At 41.8% G+C, this 15,180-nt stretch overlaps 1 protein-coding gene across 1 annotated transcript in view; it reads left to right on the forward strand.

Annotated features, from left to right (window-relative positions):
• armh3 (armadillo like helical domain containing 3) overlaps positions 1-15,180 on the forward strand; it is a 151,629-nt gene that overhangs the window by 68,799 nt on the left and 67,650 nt on the right. Inside the window, exons 17-18 of the mRNA XM_043712942.1 lie at positions 1,235-1,300; positions 4,622-4,691. Of these exons, the coding sequence (XP_043568877.1) occupies positions 1,235-1,300; positions 4,622-4,691 (136 nt within the window). The remainder of the gene's footprint in view (positions 1-1,234; positions 1,301-4,621; positions 4,692-15,180) is intronic.

Raw genomic sequence — 15,180 nt, forward strand, 5'->3', positions numbered from 1 at the left:
GTACAGGGCAGCTCTGGACTGATACTGCTTGTCCAGATACACAGGGCTTTTAAAGATGGCATTGGTGCATGGAATGCCAGTGAATTCTGGGATATAGGCTGAATGGTGAGTACTTCTGGGACTGTTGCACGGTAACACAGAACAGTACAGGCACTTGAGCCCTTAATGTTGTGTCAACTTTTCATTCTACTCTGAGATCAGAGTAACCTACATGCCCTTCAACTTACTATCATACATGTGTCTGTCCAAGAGTCACTTAAATGTCCCTAATATATTTGACTCTATTGACACCACTGGTAGTGCATTCCACGTGCCCACCACTCTGTGTAAAGAACTGATCTCTGATGTCTCCCCTAAACCTTTCCCTAGTCACCTTAAAATTATGTCCCCTTGTCATAACCATTTCTGCCCTGGGAAAAAGTCTCTGACTATTGACTCTACCCATGCCTGTCATCATCTTGTACACCTTTATCAAGTTGCCTCTCATCCTTCTTCGCTCCAATGAGAAAAGCCTTAACTCCCTCAAACTTTCTTCATAAGACATGCTCTCCAGTCCAGCAGCATCCTGGTAAATCTCCTCTGCACCCTCTCTAAAGCTTCCACACCCTTCCTGTAATGAGGCGACCAGAACCGAACACAGTATTCCAAATGTAGTCTAACCATGGCTCTGTAGAGCTGTAGCATAACCTCGTGGCTCTTAAACTCAGTTCCCCTGCTAATGAAAGTCAATACACCATATGCCTTCTTAACAACCCTATCAACTTGGGTGGCAACTTTGAGGGTTGTATGGACATAGACCCTAAGGTGCCTCTGTTTCTCTGCCAAGAATCCTGCCTTTAAGCCTGTATTCTGCATTCAAATTTGACTTTCCAAAATGAGTCACTTCATACATTTCCTGATTGAACTTCATTTATCAGCCCAGTTCTGCATCCTGTCAATGTCCCATTGCAACCTACGACAACTGTCCGCACTATCCACCACTCCACCAACCTTCGTGTCATCAGCAAACTTACTAATCCACCTTTCCACTTCCTCATCCAATTCAGGTGGGCCATAATTCAAATATGAGGAAAGCAAAATGGGAAGGTGGTAGTTAATGAGGCAAGTTGGGTAAGATAAGGCAAAAAATCTTGCTAAACCTCACAGCAAAAATCCCTCCACAAAAAACTCGACATAACTGACATTTAGCCAAAAATACAGCAAGCTCATCCTTTAATGTTTTGCTCTGTTACAGGACCAGTACGCTAATGCCTTCCTGCATGATGACAACATGAACTTCAGGGTTAATTTGCACAGAATGGTGAGTCTTGAAGTTGAGATGCTGGTTGAACATTTCCCCAGTGTCGAAACACCAGGCATAACTAACTTAGACCTTTAGTTGCCTTTCTGGGACGTCTCCGAGAAATTCACCGACAAGAGGAAAGATCATTTGCAATGTTCATATCCTCCTGGATTGGCAATGGTGAATATGGCAACAGTAGAGAGTCTGCCCATCTGTGAAGGTGTTTAACTGCCAACTCATCTGGGAGTAAGTCAGTTTTCAGTGATTTAATACAAAATGACCTGAAATTCTGAACTGACTGGAAACACTATACATATGAAGTTCTGGGAAATATTAACCTGTCTTTTCACTTCTAGCTGTTGTCTAATCTGCACTGCAGTTTCTGCTTTTATTTCAGAGTGAGGGAGTCCAAGTGATGATCTTAATCTGCAATGTAATTGTACACACAATGAACATGTCCCATCCTAGGGATTGATAGGTCCTCTGTCTCTTGTTTTGTTCCACACATTAATATGGAAAAAGAAACCTGTTCACTAATGTCACCATCGTCTGCATCAAACACTTCCCCGACGGTTATAGCATAGGATTAGTTACAGAGTAAGACTGTCCCAACTCTTTTTGTTTTAACTGGTAGTAAAACTCCATCTACTGTCTCCATTAAACCCAGGACTCTAAGCCTAATCCTGTTGCAGCTACATTAGAGCTTTTTAAAAAAATCTGTTCATGGGATGAGGGCATTGCTGGCTGAGCCAGCATGTATTACCCATTCCTAATTGCCCAGAGAGCAGTTCAGAGTCAACCATATTGCTGTGGGTCTGAAGTCAGGTAGGCCAGACCAGGTAAAGATGGCAGTTTCCTTCATTAAAGGACATTAGTGAGCCAGCTGGGTTTTTCTGACAATCGACAATGGTTTTATGCTCCTCATTAGAATGTTAATTTCAGATTTTTTTTATTGAATTCAAATTTCACCATCTGCCATGGCAGGATTTGAACCTGTGTCCCAGGATATTACCTGGGTCTCTGGATTAACAGTTCAGTGATAACGCCACTACACCATTACCTCCCCAGTTAGATACAGAGAAAGGCTTTCTCTATACTGTCCCCAACAATACTCCCAGGACAGTTACAGATGAGTTTGGATATAGAGCAAAGTTCCCTGTATTCTTTTAAACAGAAAGTAAGACTTAGAGTCATAGAGATATACAGCATGGAAACAGACCTTCGGTCCAACCCGTCCATGTCGACCAGATATCCCAACCCAATGTAAACACTTCCAGGACAGGACAGCATGGCGTTTGATGGAGAGTAAAGCTGTCTCCATAAAACACTGTTCGGAGAGTGACAGTACAGGGTCAAGAGGAAAGCTCCCTCACGTTGTCCAAATCAGACACTCCCAGACTGTTACAGCATAGATTTGGATAAAGAGCAAAGCTTCTTCTATACTGTCTCATCAAATGCCCTCAGGTGAAGTATAACACAGGTCAGACTCTGACAAGAATTTAACTCTCACTTATCAAACATTAGATCTCAGAACCAAAATTGTATGAATCCTCCCAAGCTACTGTACATTGCTGAATTTGGTGCTCTCTTGTTCAAATTGGCTTGATGTAAGGCAAAAGTAAGACAAAAAATGGCAGTTGACAGTAACTAAATCCATGACTGAGTATACGAAGCCACATGCTCCCTTTCTTTCACATGTCTGTGTTGGAAATTATGCGCAGTTTGAGTTGAGTAATAATGTGATTGAAGACAACATCAACTGTCCTATTAAGCAGCACCTGCTCAGCAATAATCTGCTCAGTGACACCCAGTTTGGGTTCCGACTGGGCCGTTTAGCTCCTGGCCTCATTTCAGCCTTGGTTCAAACATGGACAAAAGAACTGAATCCCAGAGGTGAGAGTGATAGTGCTTGACATGAAATCTGCATTTGAACAAGTGTGGCATGATGGAGTCCCAGCAGTATTGGAATCAATGGGTGTTGGGGCAAACTCTTCACTGTATATTGGAGTCATACCGAGCACATAGGAAGATGGTTGTGGTTGTTGGAGGTTAGTCATCTCAGCTCCCGGACTCCTCTGCAAGAATTCCTCAGGGTAGTGTCCGAGCCCAACTGTCTTCAACTGCTTTATAAATGACCTTCCCTCCAGCATGAGGTCAGAAGTGTTGATGTTTGCCGATGATTATACAATGTTCAGCACCACTCACAACTCTCTCAGATGCTGAAGCACGTCATGTTCAAATGCAGCAAGATCTGGACAATATCCAGGCTTGGGCTGACAAGTGGTTAGTAATATTTGCATTATACAAATGCCAATCAGTGATCATCTCCAATAAGAGACAATCTGACCCTACCACCGCTTGACATTGAATGATGTTACCATCTCTGAATCCCCCACTATCAACATTATCGAGCTTACCATTGATCAGAAACTCAAACGGACATGCTACATAAACACAGTGGCTGCAAGAGCTGGTCAGAAATGTGGAATACAGTGGAAAGTAATTCACCTCCTGACATGCAGAACCTGTCCTCCATCTACAAGGCACAAGTGTGATGGATTGCTCCCCACTTCCCTGAATGGGTGCAGTTCAAAATACCCTCAGGAAGCTTTATGCCATCTCCATCAAAGCAGCCTGATTGATTAGCACCACGTTCACAAGCATCCACTCCCTCCACCACCGATGCTCAGTAGCAGCAGTGTGTACTACCTACAAGATGCATGGCAGAAGTTCACCGAAATCTTTAGATAACATCTTCCAAACCCCTGACAACTTTCATCTGGAAAGACAAGGGCAACAGTTACATGGGAACACCTACACCTGCAAGCTCCCCTCCAAGCTACTTAACATCCTGACTTGTTCCTTCACTGTGACTGTCTCAAAATCCTGAAATTCCTTCCCTAAGGGGATTGTGAGTCAACCTACAGCACATAGACTGCAGGTTCAAAAGGTAGCTCACCATGACCTTGTGAAGGGCAACTAAGGGTGGGCAATAAATGCTGGCTGATCCAGCAACAACCACAGCCCCCGAGTGAATAAAAAAAAAGAAAAGAATGAACAAAAGGGCAGGAACATGATTACTTAGACAGAGCCTCTCTGATATGCTGAAACTGCTTTGTTCTTTTGATTGTTCACTGCTTTCTCTGTATATCTTCAACTTGTTAAAAATTCTTTATTTTGAATGCAATTCAGCAATTACAAAACAAAAATGTAAACCGAATTTCATTATGTGATAGGATTGATTGAGGATTTGGTTGTAGACATAACCTGTCAAAGAAGGACTAATTGTCTCTTCATGGTCCATAAAATTGTTCTGTTAACTTTTAAATCACCTCCTAGCCCATGCGACATCGGAAGAAAGCCGCTGAGAAGAACATCCCCTCTCGCCCTCTTGTCTGTGCTGTTTTAGGTAAATCTCTTATTAAAAATCTTTTTTGTCTCCTTAATAAAGTCATTATTTAAAATGTTCCTTGGTTTTTAAAAAGAAAGCAAGATTCAGGGTCCATGATTAAAAATTATGAATGTAAAGAATGCAGTCTGTTCAGCTGCAATTGTTAGCCTGCTTTAGGGACCATCTGTCAATGTAGAGATCAGTTCAGTTCTCTGTGTCCCCCTCATTCCAAGTTGTGAATGACCCCTCTGATGTCAGCAATCCAAGATCCACAAATCTGTGGCAGCTAGTCCTGTGTGTTTACATTCAATAGCTCTCTTCAGCTGAGCGTAGGTTATCTGGGGAGAATGATGCCCAACACTAAAGTTAATATTATCCAATGCCCCACCTCCCATTGCCTTGACTCCCTAGTCTATTGAAAATCTATCCAACTCAACCTTGAATATGGAGTCATAGAGACGTACAGCATGGAAACAGACCCTTCAGTCCAACCCGTCCATGCCGACCAGATATCCCAACCCAATCTAGTCCCACCTGCCAGCACCCGGCCCATATCCCTCCAAACCCTTCCTATTAATATACCCATCCAAATGCCTCTTAAATGTTGCAATTGCACCAGCCTCCACCACTTCCTCTGGCAGCTCATTCCATACACGTACCACCTTCCGTGTGAAAAAGTTGCTCCTTAGGTCTCTTTTATAACTTTCCCCTCTCACTCTAAACCTATGCCCTCTAGATCCCAGGGAAAAGACTTTGTCTATTTATCCTATCCACGCCCCTCATAATTTTGTAAACCTCTATAAGGTCACCCCTCAGCCTCGGACGCTCCAGGGAAAACAGCCCCAGCCTGTTCGGCCTCTCCCTATAGCTCAAATCCTCCAACCCTGGCAACATCCCTGTAAATCTTTTCTGAACCCTTTCAAGTTTCACAACATCCTTCCGATAGGAAGGAGACCAGAATTGCACACAATATTCTAACAATGGCCTAACCAATGTCCTGTACAGCTGCAACATGACCTCCCAATTCCTGTACTCAATATTCTGACCAATAAAAGAAAGCATACCAAATATTTAATGTCCTAGCTTCTACTGCTCTCTGGGGAAGAGAATTTCAAAGTCTGCAGAGAAAAAAACATGCTTCTCACCTCAATTTCAAATAAGAAGCTCCTTTATGTTTAAGTCGCGTTCCCTACTTCTTGAGTCCTCCCACAAGGAGATGCATTCTCTTTGATCCACTTCCTTACACCTAATTACGTCCTTCCTTGAGTAAGGAGATTCACATTTGCACAGTACTCCAGAGATGACCTCACTGAGGCCTGTACAACAGCAAAAATTCATCCCTGCATTTATATTAAATTCTTGATGCAATAAGCATCAACATTCCATTTAATCTTGCTGTACCTGCATGCAATGCATTTATGATTCTTGCACCAGGACACTCCCAGACCCCTCAGTACATCTGCATTCAGCAGTCTGTCCTCTTAAATAATGTACTGTTTTATTTTCCAGTCAAAGTGGACAAATGCGCATTTTTCCAAGTTATACTCTCTGCCAAGTTTTGCTAACTCCATTTATTCATATCTCTGCACAGACTCATTTTATCAGCTTCACAATTTACATGTCTACCTAGCTTCAAGTCACCAGCAAATGTTTCTACTGTATGTTTGGTCCCATCATCCAAGTTAGTGATATAGATTGTAAATTGTTAAGGGATCAGCATGATCCTGTGGCAGTCCACTAGTTACAGCTTGTCAATCTAAAAATGAATTCCCTACTCTCAGCTTCCCATCAGTGAAACAAACCTCTATCCATGCTAATTACCCTGAGGTCTTATTTTATTTAAAAATATTTGTACAGTATCATCGGGAGTGGAGACCACACTTTCCTAAGAAAGGAACAGAAAAAATCAAGTAGCAAATTTAATATTTGTAAGGGGACATTGCAAATGGGATGTACAAGGTGAGTAATTGGGTAAAGTCTCTGATGAGGCAGAATATGTTGGACAAGAAAAGTGATCGTTCTCTTAGAGGAATTGGCTTTCGTTGTTCCATGTTTCTTTCCTGCTTCCTTCCTTTTGGTGATGTTCCTGTGGTGCTGGCTCCTGTTGGAATTTTATACAAGTCTAGACTGCAAGGGCATTCAGGCTTTGTCTGAATGCAATTTTGTTTGGTATTTCTGGCTGGATGTGACGATACTGTGGCCCTGTCAGATTTGGACACCTCTTTATGTAGCCTTAGTTAGAATTCATTGGAAATTATAGGGTGTATTAGTACATTGCCAAAGAGAGGTTGTTTGATGGACATTAGGGGCATGACAATTGGTCTGACCCTCCCTTAGCTTGCATTTGAAGTCAGCCAGAGTTCCTTGTCTTAACACTAGCCAAGATTGAGGGTGACGAAATAACATTAAAATAGCTGAACTGTTCTGTGGTCTAGGTTCACCAGAAAGGAAAAAATTGCTGTGTGATATAATAGAGGAAGAATTAACTTTTCACAACCTCAGGACATCTTAAATTGGATTATGGCCAGTTAATTACTTTTTGAAGTGTAGTTACTGTTGTAATGAAGCAAATATGACATCCAACTTGTGTATAGCAAGGTCCTGCCAACCACAATATGATTATGAACAGATGTTCTATTTAGGTCATATTAGTTGAGGGACAAGTATTGGTCAGGGAGGACTCACCTTCCTCTTTATTCAGACTGTGGACTATTGTACCTGAGAGGGTGTGTGGGACCATGATTTAATGTCAGAGGCTTGCACCACTGACAGTGCAGCTCTCCTTCTGTGCAACACTGAAGATGTCAACATGGATTTTATGCTCAAGTCTCTGGAGCAGTTTCGAACTTACATCATTCTAACTTGAGTAGCGAGACTGCTCCCCACTGAGCCACAGCTGATACTTGACAGACTGATACTGATGCTGCTGCTCTAGCAGCAATTGGAGCCATTGGAATGGGGGAAGGGAAGGAAAAGAAGAGAGTGAAGGTTTCACATTGTCAGAAATTACAAAATGCTTTCGTATTAGTCCCAGACTTGATGTGGAACTGTGTTGACATCCTGTCTCATTTAATGATAGGAGAATGCAGTTCACAGCTGCCTCTGCACATCAAAGCTTGAGGCTGTTACACACACACCGACAGCTCTTGATTGAAATTTCGCATATTTTTCGCTTGACTGCTCTATAAAGGGGATGTGTATTGTGCAATTATCATATAAATATATTCTTTGAGTTGCTAGGGAAATATTTGTGTTTCTGATATCTCTGTCAGCATTCTGGGCTTTAAAACAGCTCATTAGCTCCCTCAATGACTGTGCTGGCACATGCATAATGAGGTTCAGCCCCCACCTCTTCTCTCTTTGGTCCTAAATCACTACCAGTCTTGGTTAGGGTACTAGTAGGAGTCCTACAAATAATATCCCAAGTTTAAGAAATGTAGGATTGACAGGTTTCAATTTCTTTTTGAACAAAATACTGGAGAAACCCAGCACATTTGACATCATCTATGAGAAGAAACAGAGTCTACATTTTGGATCCAATGTGGCTCTTGCAGAGCTGGGAGGAGCACTTTGGTTTCAGAAGAAAAGTCATATTGGACTCAATGTTAACTAGTTCTCCACAGATGCTGCTAAGCATGTAAACTTATGTAAATAAAAATATAAAAATTCTGAGCAGATTGGGTCTTTCGGCCCTGAAACCCACTCCATCATTAAATAAGTTCATGGCTGATCTGTTTGTGTTTTAAATTCCACGTTCCTACTACCTCTGATGACCTTTCATAACCCATCGACAAATATGTGCCAACTTCTGTTTTTTTAAGGCAAAGATAGATTTTTGAACAGTAAAGGAATTAAGTGTTATGATTAGCAGGCAGGTAAGTGGAGCTGAGTTTACGAAAAAATCAGCCATGCTCTTATTGAGTGGCGGAACATGCTTGATGGGCCAGATGGTCTGCTCCTGCTCCTGTTTCTTATATTCTTTAAAATATCCAATGATCCTGCCTCTATCACTTTCTGAGATCGAGAGTTCCAAACCCTCAGAAAAATGCTCCCATCTCTGTCAAAAAAGATGATGCCTAATTTTGAAACAATACATCTTCTGACCACACCAACAGATTAGACCTTGTCAAGTCTATTCAAGGTCTTATATACTAACTTTTATTGATTTTTGCAGTAGAGCACCTCAATTTTTCATGTACCAGAACACCTAAATCTCTCTGTGCTTCAGAATTCTGCAGTCATTCTCTATTTAAATAATAGTGCCTTTTTTGATTCTTCCTGCCAAAGTGAACAATTTCACATTTTCCAACATCACTGCACCTATCAGGTTTTTGCCCACTCACTCACCCTTTCTGTCCTCTTCCTATCAAGCTTTTCTATTTTTGTGTCATCTGCAAATTAGCTCCCAGACCTTCGATCCCCTCTTTTAAGTCATAAATTACAAAAGCAGATCCATGTAGAATTCCACTCATCACATTCTGCCAATCAGAAAAAAGACCCAGTTTTCTGCCAGGCAACCTAACTTCTGTCCATTTAATAGGTATCGCCTAGTTCATGAGCTCCGACTTCGTGCAGTAACCTTTTATGTGGCACATTATCAAATTCACTCCAGAAATCCAAGTACAGCACATCTATAGGTTCATCTTTATCCACAGTGTATGTCACTTCTTCAAAGAATTCCAATAAAGAATGTAAAAGTCAACCCACAATTTTAGATTTATTTTTTCATGTGCATTATATTTTATATTAAGGTTCAGGAATCAAAGCTCCTTTTTCCTTCCCCTCCTGTCTGACTTTCCCCAGGATCCCTATACATACTCACTGTAGAAATGGAATGAGTAAGAACTATTGCCCAGGGAAAACCCCATTGATATTCTTGTCTCAAGGTGGCTGCTTGAACTACTCTTCCATTGTTTACAGCATTGAGAGTCCACATTGGAGAACTCCCAATAAGAACAGTTATGAGAAATCCATAGCAGAACTTGGAAGTATCTTTTAAAAAATGTATTTATTCTTGCACAGAATTTGCGTGTCGCCGGTAAGGCTTATATTTATCATCCATCCCTAATTGCCCTTGAACTGAGTGGCTTGTTAGGCCATTTCAAAATGCATTTAAGAATAAACTACATTGCTGTGGATCTGGAATCACATAGACCAGGTTGGATAAGAAGGTGGATTTCATAGAGTTATAGAGCTGTACAGCATGGAAACAGATCCAACTTGTCCATGCCGTCCAGATATCCTAAATTAATCTAGTCCCATTCACCAGCATTTGGCGCATATCCCTCTAAACCTTTCCTATTCATGTGCCCATTTAGATGTCTTTTTAAATATTGTAATTGTACCAGCCTCCACCACTTTCTCTGGCAGCTCATTCCATACATGCACCACCCTGTACGTGAAAAGGTTGGCCTTTAGTTCCCTTTTAAATATTTCCCCTCTCATGTTAAACCTATGCCATCTAGTTTTGGACTCCCCTATCCTAGGGAAAAGATCTTGGCTATTCATCCTATCTGTGCCCCGAATGATTTTATAAACCTCTATAACGTCACCCTTCAGCCTCCCACGCTCCAGGGGAATTAGCCCCAGCCTATTCAGCCTCTCCCTATAGCTCAATTCCTCCAACCCTGATAATATCCTTATAAATTGGGCGGCACGGTGGCACAGTGGTTAGCACTGCTGCCTCACAGCGCCAGAGACCCGGGTTCAATTCCCGACTCAGGCGACTGACTGTGTGGAGTTTGCACATTCTCCCCGTGTCTGCGTGGGTTTCCTCCGGGTGCTCCGGTTTCCTCCCACAGTCCAAAGATGTGCGGGTCAGGTGAATTGGCCATGCTAAATTGCCCGTAGTGTTAGGTTAAAGGGATAAAGGTAGGGGTATGGGTGGGTTGCGCTTCGGCCGGTCGGTGTGGACTTGTTGGGCCGAAGGGCCTGTTTCCACACTGTAAGTAATCTAATCTAATCTAATCTAATCTAAAATCTAAAATCTTTTCTGAACCCTTTCAAGTTTCACAACATATTTCCTATAGCAGTGAGGCCAGAATTGAATGCAGTATTCCAAAAACAGCATAACCAATGTCCTCTACAGCTGCAACATGACTTCCCAACTTCTATACACAATGCACTGACCAATGAAGGCAAGCATACCAAATGGCTTCTTCACTATCCTATCTACTTACAACTCCACTATCAAGGAACTATGAACCTGCAGTCCAAAGTCTCTTTGTTCAGAAACGCTCCCCAGGACCTTACCATTAAGTGGTTAAGTCCTGCCCTGATTTGCCTTTCCAAAATGCGCACCTCACATTTATCTAAATTAAACTTCATCTGCCACTGTTCGGCCCTTTGGCCCATCTGATCAAGATCCCGTTGTTCTCTGAGGTAACCTTCTTAGCTGTCCACTCCACCATCAATTTTGGAGACATCTACAAACTTACTAACTATATCTCCTACGTTCGCATCACATCATTTATATAAATGACAAAAAGTAGTGGATCTAGCAATGGACCTTAAATTACACTGTGAATCAGATGCTTAGTTTGAAACAATTGGTGTTAGTTTCATGATTGCCATCATTAAGACTAGCTTTATATTCCACATTTATTAACTGAATTCAAATTCCATTGGGTTCCATCATCCCCAGAGCATTGGTCTGGGGCTCTGGATTCATAGTCAAGTGGCATTACCATTCCTCCATATTCTCCCAGGCAACTGAGCGAAACAATCAGTCTGACTGCAACAGAGTGAAGCTTACCAGGGTACACCCACTCATGGCAACTTTGTGGGAGGCTAGGGAAGAGTTTACTGGGCCCCTTGCTGAAATATTTGTATCATTGATAGCCAGAGGTGAGGTGCTGGAAGACTGCAGGGTGGTTATTGTGGTGCTATTATTTAAGGAAGTGGTAAGGCAAAGCCAGGGAATTGTAGACCGGTGACCCTGACGTCAGTTGTTAAGTTGCTGGAAGAAATTCTGAGGGACAGAATTTACTTGAATTTGAAAGGCCAGGACTGAATAAGGAGAGTCATCATGGCTTTGTGCGTGGGAAATTGTATCTCACAAATTTGATTGAGATTTTTGAAGAAATGATGAAGGCGATTGATGGGGTAGAGCTATAGACATGGTTTGTATAGACTTCAGTAAGGTGTTCGACAAGGTTCTGCCTGGTAGAATGGTTAGCAAGGCCAGATCACGTGGAATGCAGGAGGAGCTAGCTGTTTGGATACACTAGCTTGAAGGTAAGAGACAGAGGGTGGTAGAGAGTTTTTCAGGCTGGATGCCTGTGACCAATGGTATGTTTCAAGGATTGGTGCAGGGTACACCACTTTTCGTCATTTGTATAAATGATTTGGATGAGAATATAGGAAGAATGGTTAGTAAGTTTGCAGATTACATTAAAATTGGAGGTGTAGTGGACAGTGAAGAAGGTTACCTCAGAGTAAGCTTGATCAGATAGGGCAGTGGGCTGAGGAGTGGCAGCTGGAGTTTAATTTAGATAAATGTGAAGTGTTGCATTTTGGTAAGGCAAATCAGGGCAGGACTTATACACTTAATGGTAAGGTCTTGGCAGTGATGCCAAGCAAAATGAACTTGGGGTGCTGCATAGTTCCGTGAAAGTGGAGTCACGGGTCGAGAGGATGGTGATGGCATTTGGTACATTTGCCTTCAGAGGTCAGTACATTGAGTGTAGGAGTTGGGTTGTCATTTTGCTGCTGTACAGGCCATTGGTTAGGCCATTTTTGGAATACTGCATTCAATTCTGGTCTCCCTGCAATGGGAAAATGTTGTTAAACTTGAAAGGATGCAGAAAAGATTGACAAGGCTCTTTCTGGGGGTTTGCGTTATAGGGAGAGGCTGAATAGGTTGGGGCTATTTTCCTTGGGATGCTGTAGACCTTGTAGAAGCTAATAAAATCATGAGGGGCATGAATAGGGTGAATAATTAAGATGTCTTTTTCTCAGAGTTGGGGGGTGGGGCAGGGGGCGGGGAGGTGGTGATGTGGGATGGGGGGAGTGTCCAAAACTAAAATGCATTGGTTTAAAGTTAAAGAAGAGAGATTTAAAAGGGACCTGAGGGGCAACTTTTTCACGCAGAGTGTGATGCTTGTTTAAACAAGCTGCCAGAGGAAGTGGTGGAGGCTGGTACACTTACAATATTTTAAAGGCATCTGGATGGGTATATGAATAGGAAGGGCTTAGTGGGATAAGGGCCAAAAGCTGACGAATAGGACTAGATCAGTTTAGAATATCTGATCAGCACGGATGAGTTGAGCCAAAAAGTATTTTACCATTGAGAGAGAAAAAAGATACATTTTTGGAAAAAAGCAAGGTGGACTGAGATTAATTGGATGGCTTTATCAAAGAGGTCACAATTGTGTGATGAGCCAAATGGCCTCTTTCTTTGCTGTATTCAGTGATTTTTATGACTTTGCTTTTAAGTGATATAATTTGGACATAGATAAGATAAAGATTGCATTCAACTGTGATTCCACGTGACAGGAGGATATCTGACTGGTACACTTTGGGCCTGTGCAGCTTCTGTTATAAGCCAGTATTTCAGGGATAATAAATAGCTGCGATTATTATTTGCTATTATCTGCTATTATCTGATTGTACTCACCATAACTGCAACAACTATATCAATTATTGCCTGACTGAAAGCATCATCAGACTCGGGTGGGTCTTGCAACAACTAAGTTCAAATATGTGCAGTGGGCCTGTGTGTGTGTATGCACGCTTGTACATGTGCACACGCATCTTCACGCATGCGTGTGCACGTGCGCATACACACACACACACACACACACACACTCATGCACACAGGTTTCTGCATCTATCACAGGCACACACCTCTAAAAGTCTTTCTCACCACTCAGTATGCTGTCATGCTTGCCCATATTGTTTGCTTAAGGACACACAAATGTAGTGAATTAAGTGGAAGCTAATCTTGTGCAACACTCTGATTCTTTTCCATCCCAAATTATGCGCTCCCTCTTTCACGTGCTAGCTGTCAAAAAATTCCAAAACATTATTCATGTACCTACACCCCACGTGTACAGCTTGCTCAAGGATATGCTGAGATATCTGAATGAAATTGTATTATAAAGAACTTCTCATGATCTTGGGAATTCCAAAATGCTTCACAACTAGCGACATATTTCAATGTCATAATACAGGAAATCTAGCAACTAATTTGCCCACAGCAAGCTCCCTTAACTTAGTCATTTATCATGTTGTTGCTTATCTGTTTTGTTGATGTTGGGTGATGGATAAATCTTTTGTTCAGGACAACAGCAGGAGATCCTTTTTTATGAAATAATGTCAACTGTAGTTCACTTTGTAGTGCGCTGAATTCTCGAGAGTCAAAGTTCAAGCCCCTGTACAGGACTAAAATTGAAAAATCAGAGCTGACAATCCTAATGCATTACTGAGAGAGTGCTGTATTAGTGACAGGTCCTCTTGTTGGATAAAATATTGGCATGATACCCAGTCTGGAATCATTGGATGTAAAAAATAAATCCATGACACTTTTTGGCCACCTGTATGTACCCATCTTGGCCAATATTTATCCCTCACTCAACATAGCAGAAACAGATTATGTGGTCATCATTACATTGCTTTTGTAGGAGCTTAAAATGTGTTGCTGGAAAAGCGCAGAGCTTGCTGTTAACAAATTCGCTGCCATATTTTCCACATGAGAACACTTAAAAATTATCTAAAGTACTTCATTAGCTGTGCAGGGCTGACGCACATTTGGCAGTCATGAAAACTACTAAATCAACACGCCGTTGTTGTTCTTCCTATTCATTTGTAGGGTATGGGCATTGCTGGCTGGCCAACATTTATTGCCCATCCTTAGGTACCCTTGTGAAGGTGGTGTGAGCTGCCTTGAACTGCTCCAGTCCACCTGCTAGACATAGTCTGATTGGACCCTTTTCTGTATCCACCCAAGAGGGCAGAGAGGACTTTGGTTTAACATCCTACCTGAAAGATGACACCTCTGACAATGCAGTGCTCCCTCAGTACTGCTGTTTGGTGTGGTAGCCTTGGTTTTGTGGTTGAGACTTGATTCCCATTCAAATTCAGATTCTAATTTCTTGTCCACAGCTTAGCAGTTCGAAACTAATTTTTTTTTCCTCCTATTTGAGCTGGGGGCACTGAGTCCTTTTGTAATACTACTATGGCTGTAATCCACTTGTACCTGGGCTGTGTGCTATCTATTACAATTAATACCTGTGCAAATCATGTTAGCTTCCACCTAAAATTTCTAAAAGGTCCATCTTTGAGACTGGAAGGATCTTTTCATTATCTAACTACTGATGAATATATATGAATGAATTATGGTAATTAAATCTAATTTACCAGCATGCAAAATTAGGATGTGGCCATTTCGCTGACATTACATCAAAGCAAAGCTAATTGAAGAAATGGAGACAACGTGAAAAGAAATCAGAATTATTTTAGTATTAAAATAGTTGACTGATTTGCTGGTCCTTTCACTTTCTATAAA

Source organism: Chiloscyllium plagiosum, chromosome 22 (assembly GCF_004010195.1).
Source record: "Chiloscyllium plagiosum isolate BGI_BamShark_2017 chromosome 22, ASM401019v2, whole genome shotgun sequence".
Classification (NCBI taxonomy): Eukaryota; Metazoa; Chordata; class Chondrichthyes; order Orectolobiformes; family Hemiscylliidae; genus Chiloscyllium; species Chiloscyllium plagiosum.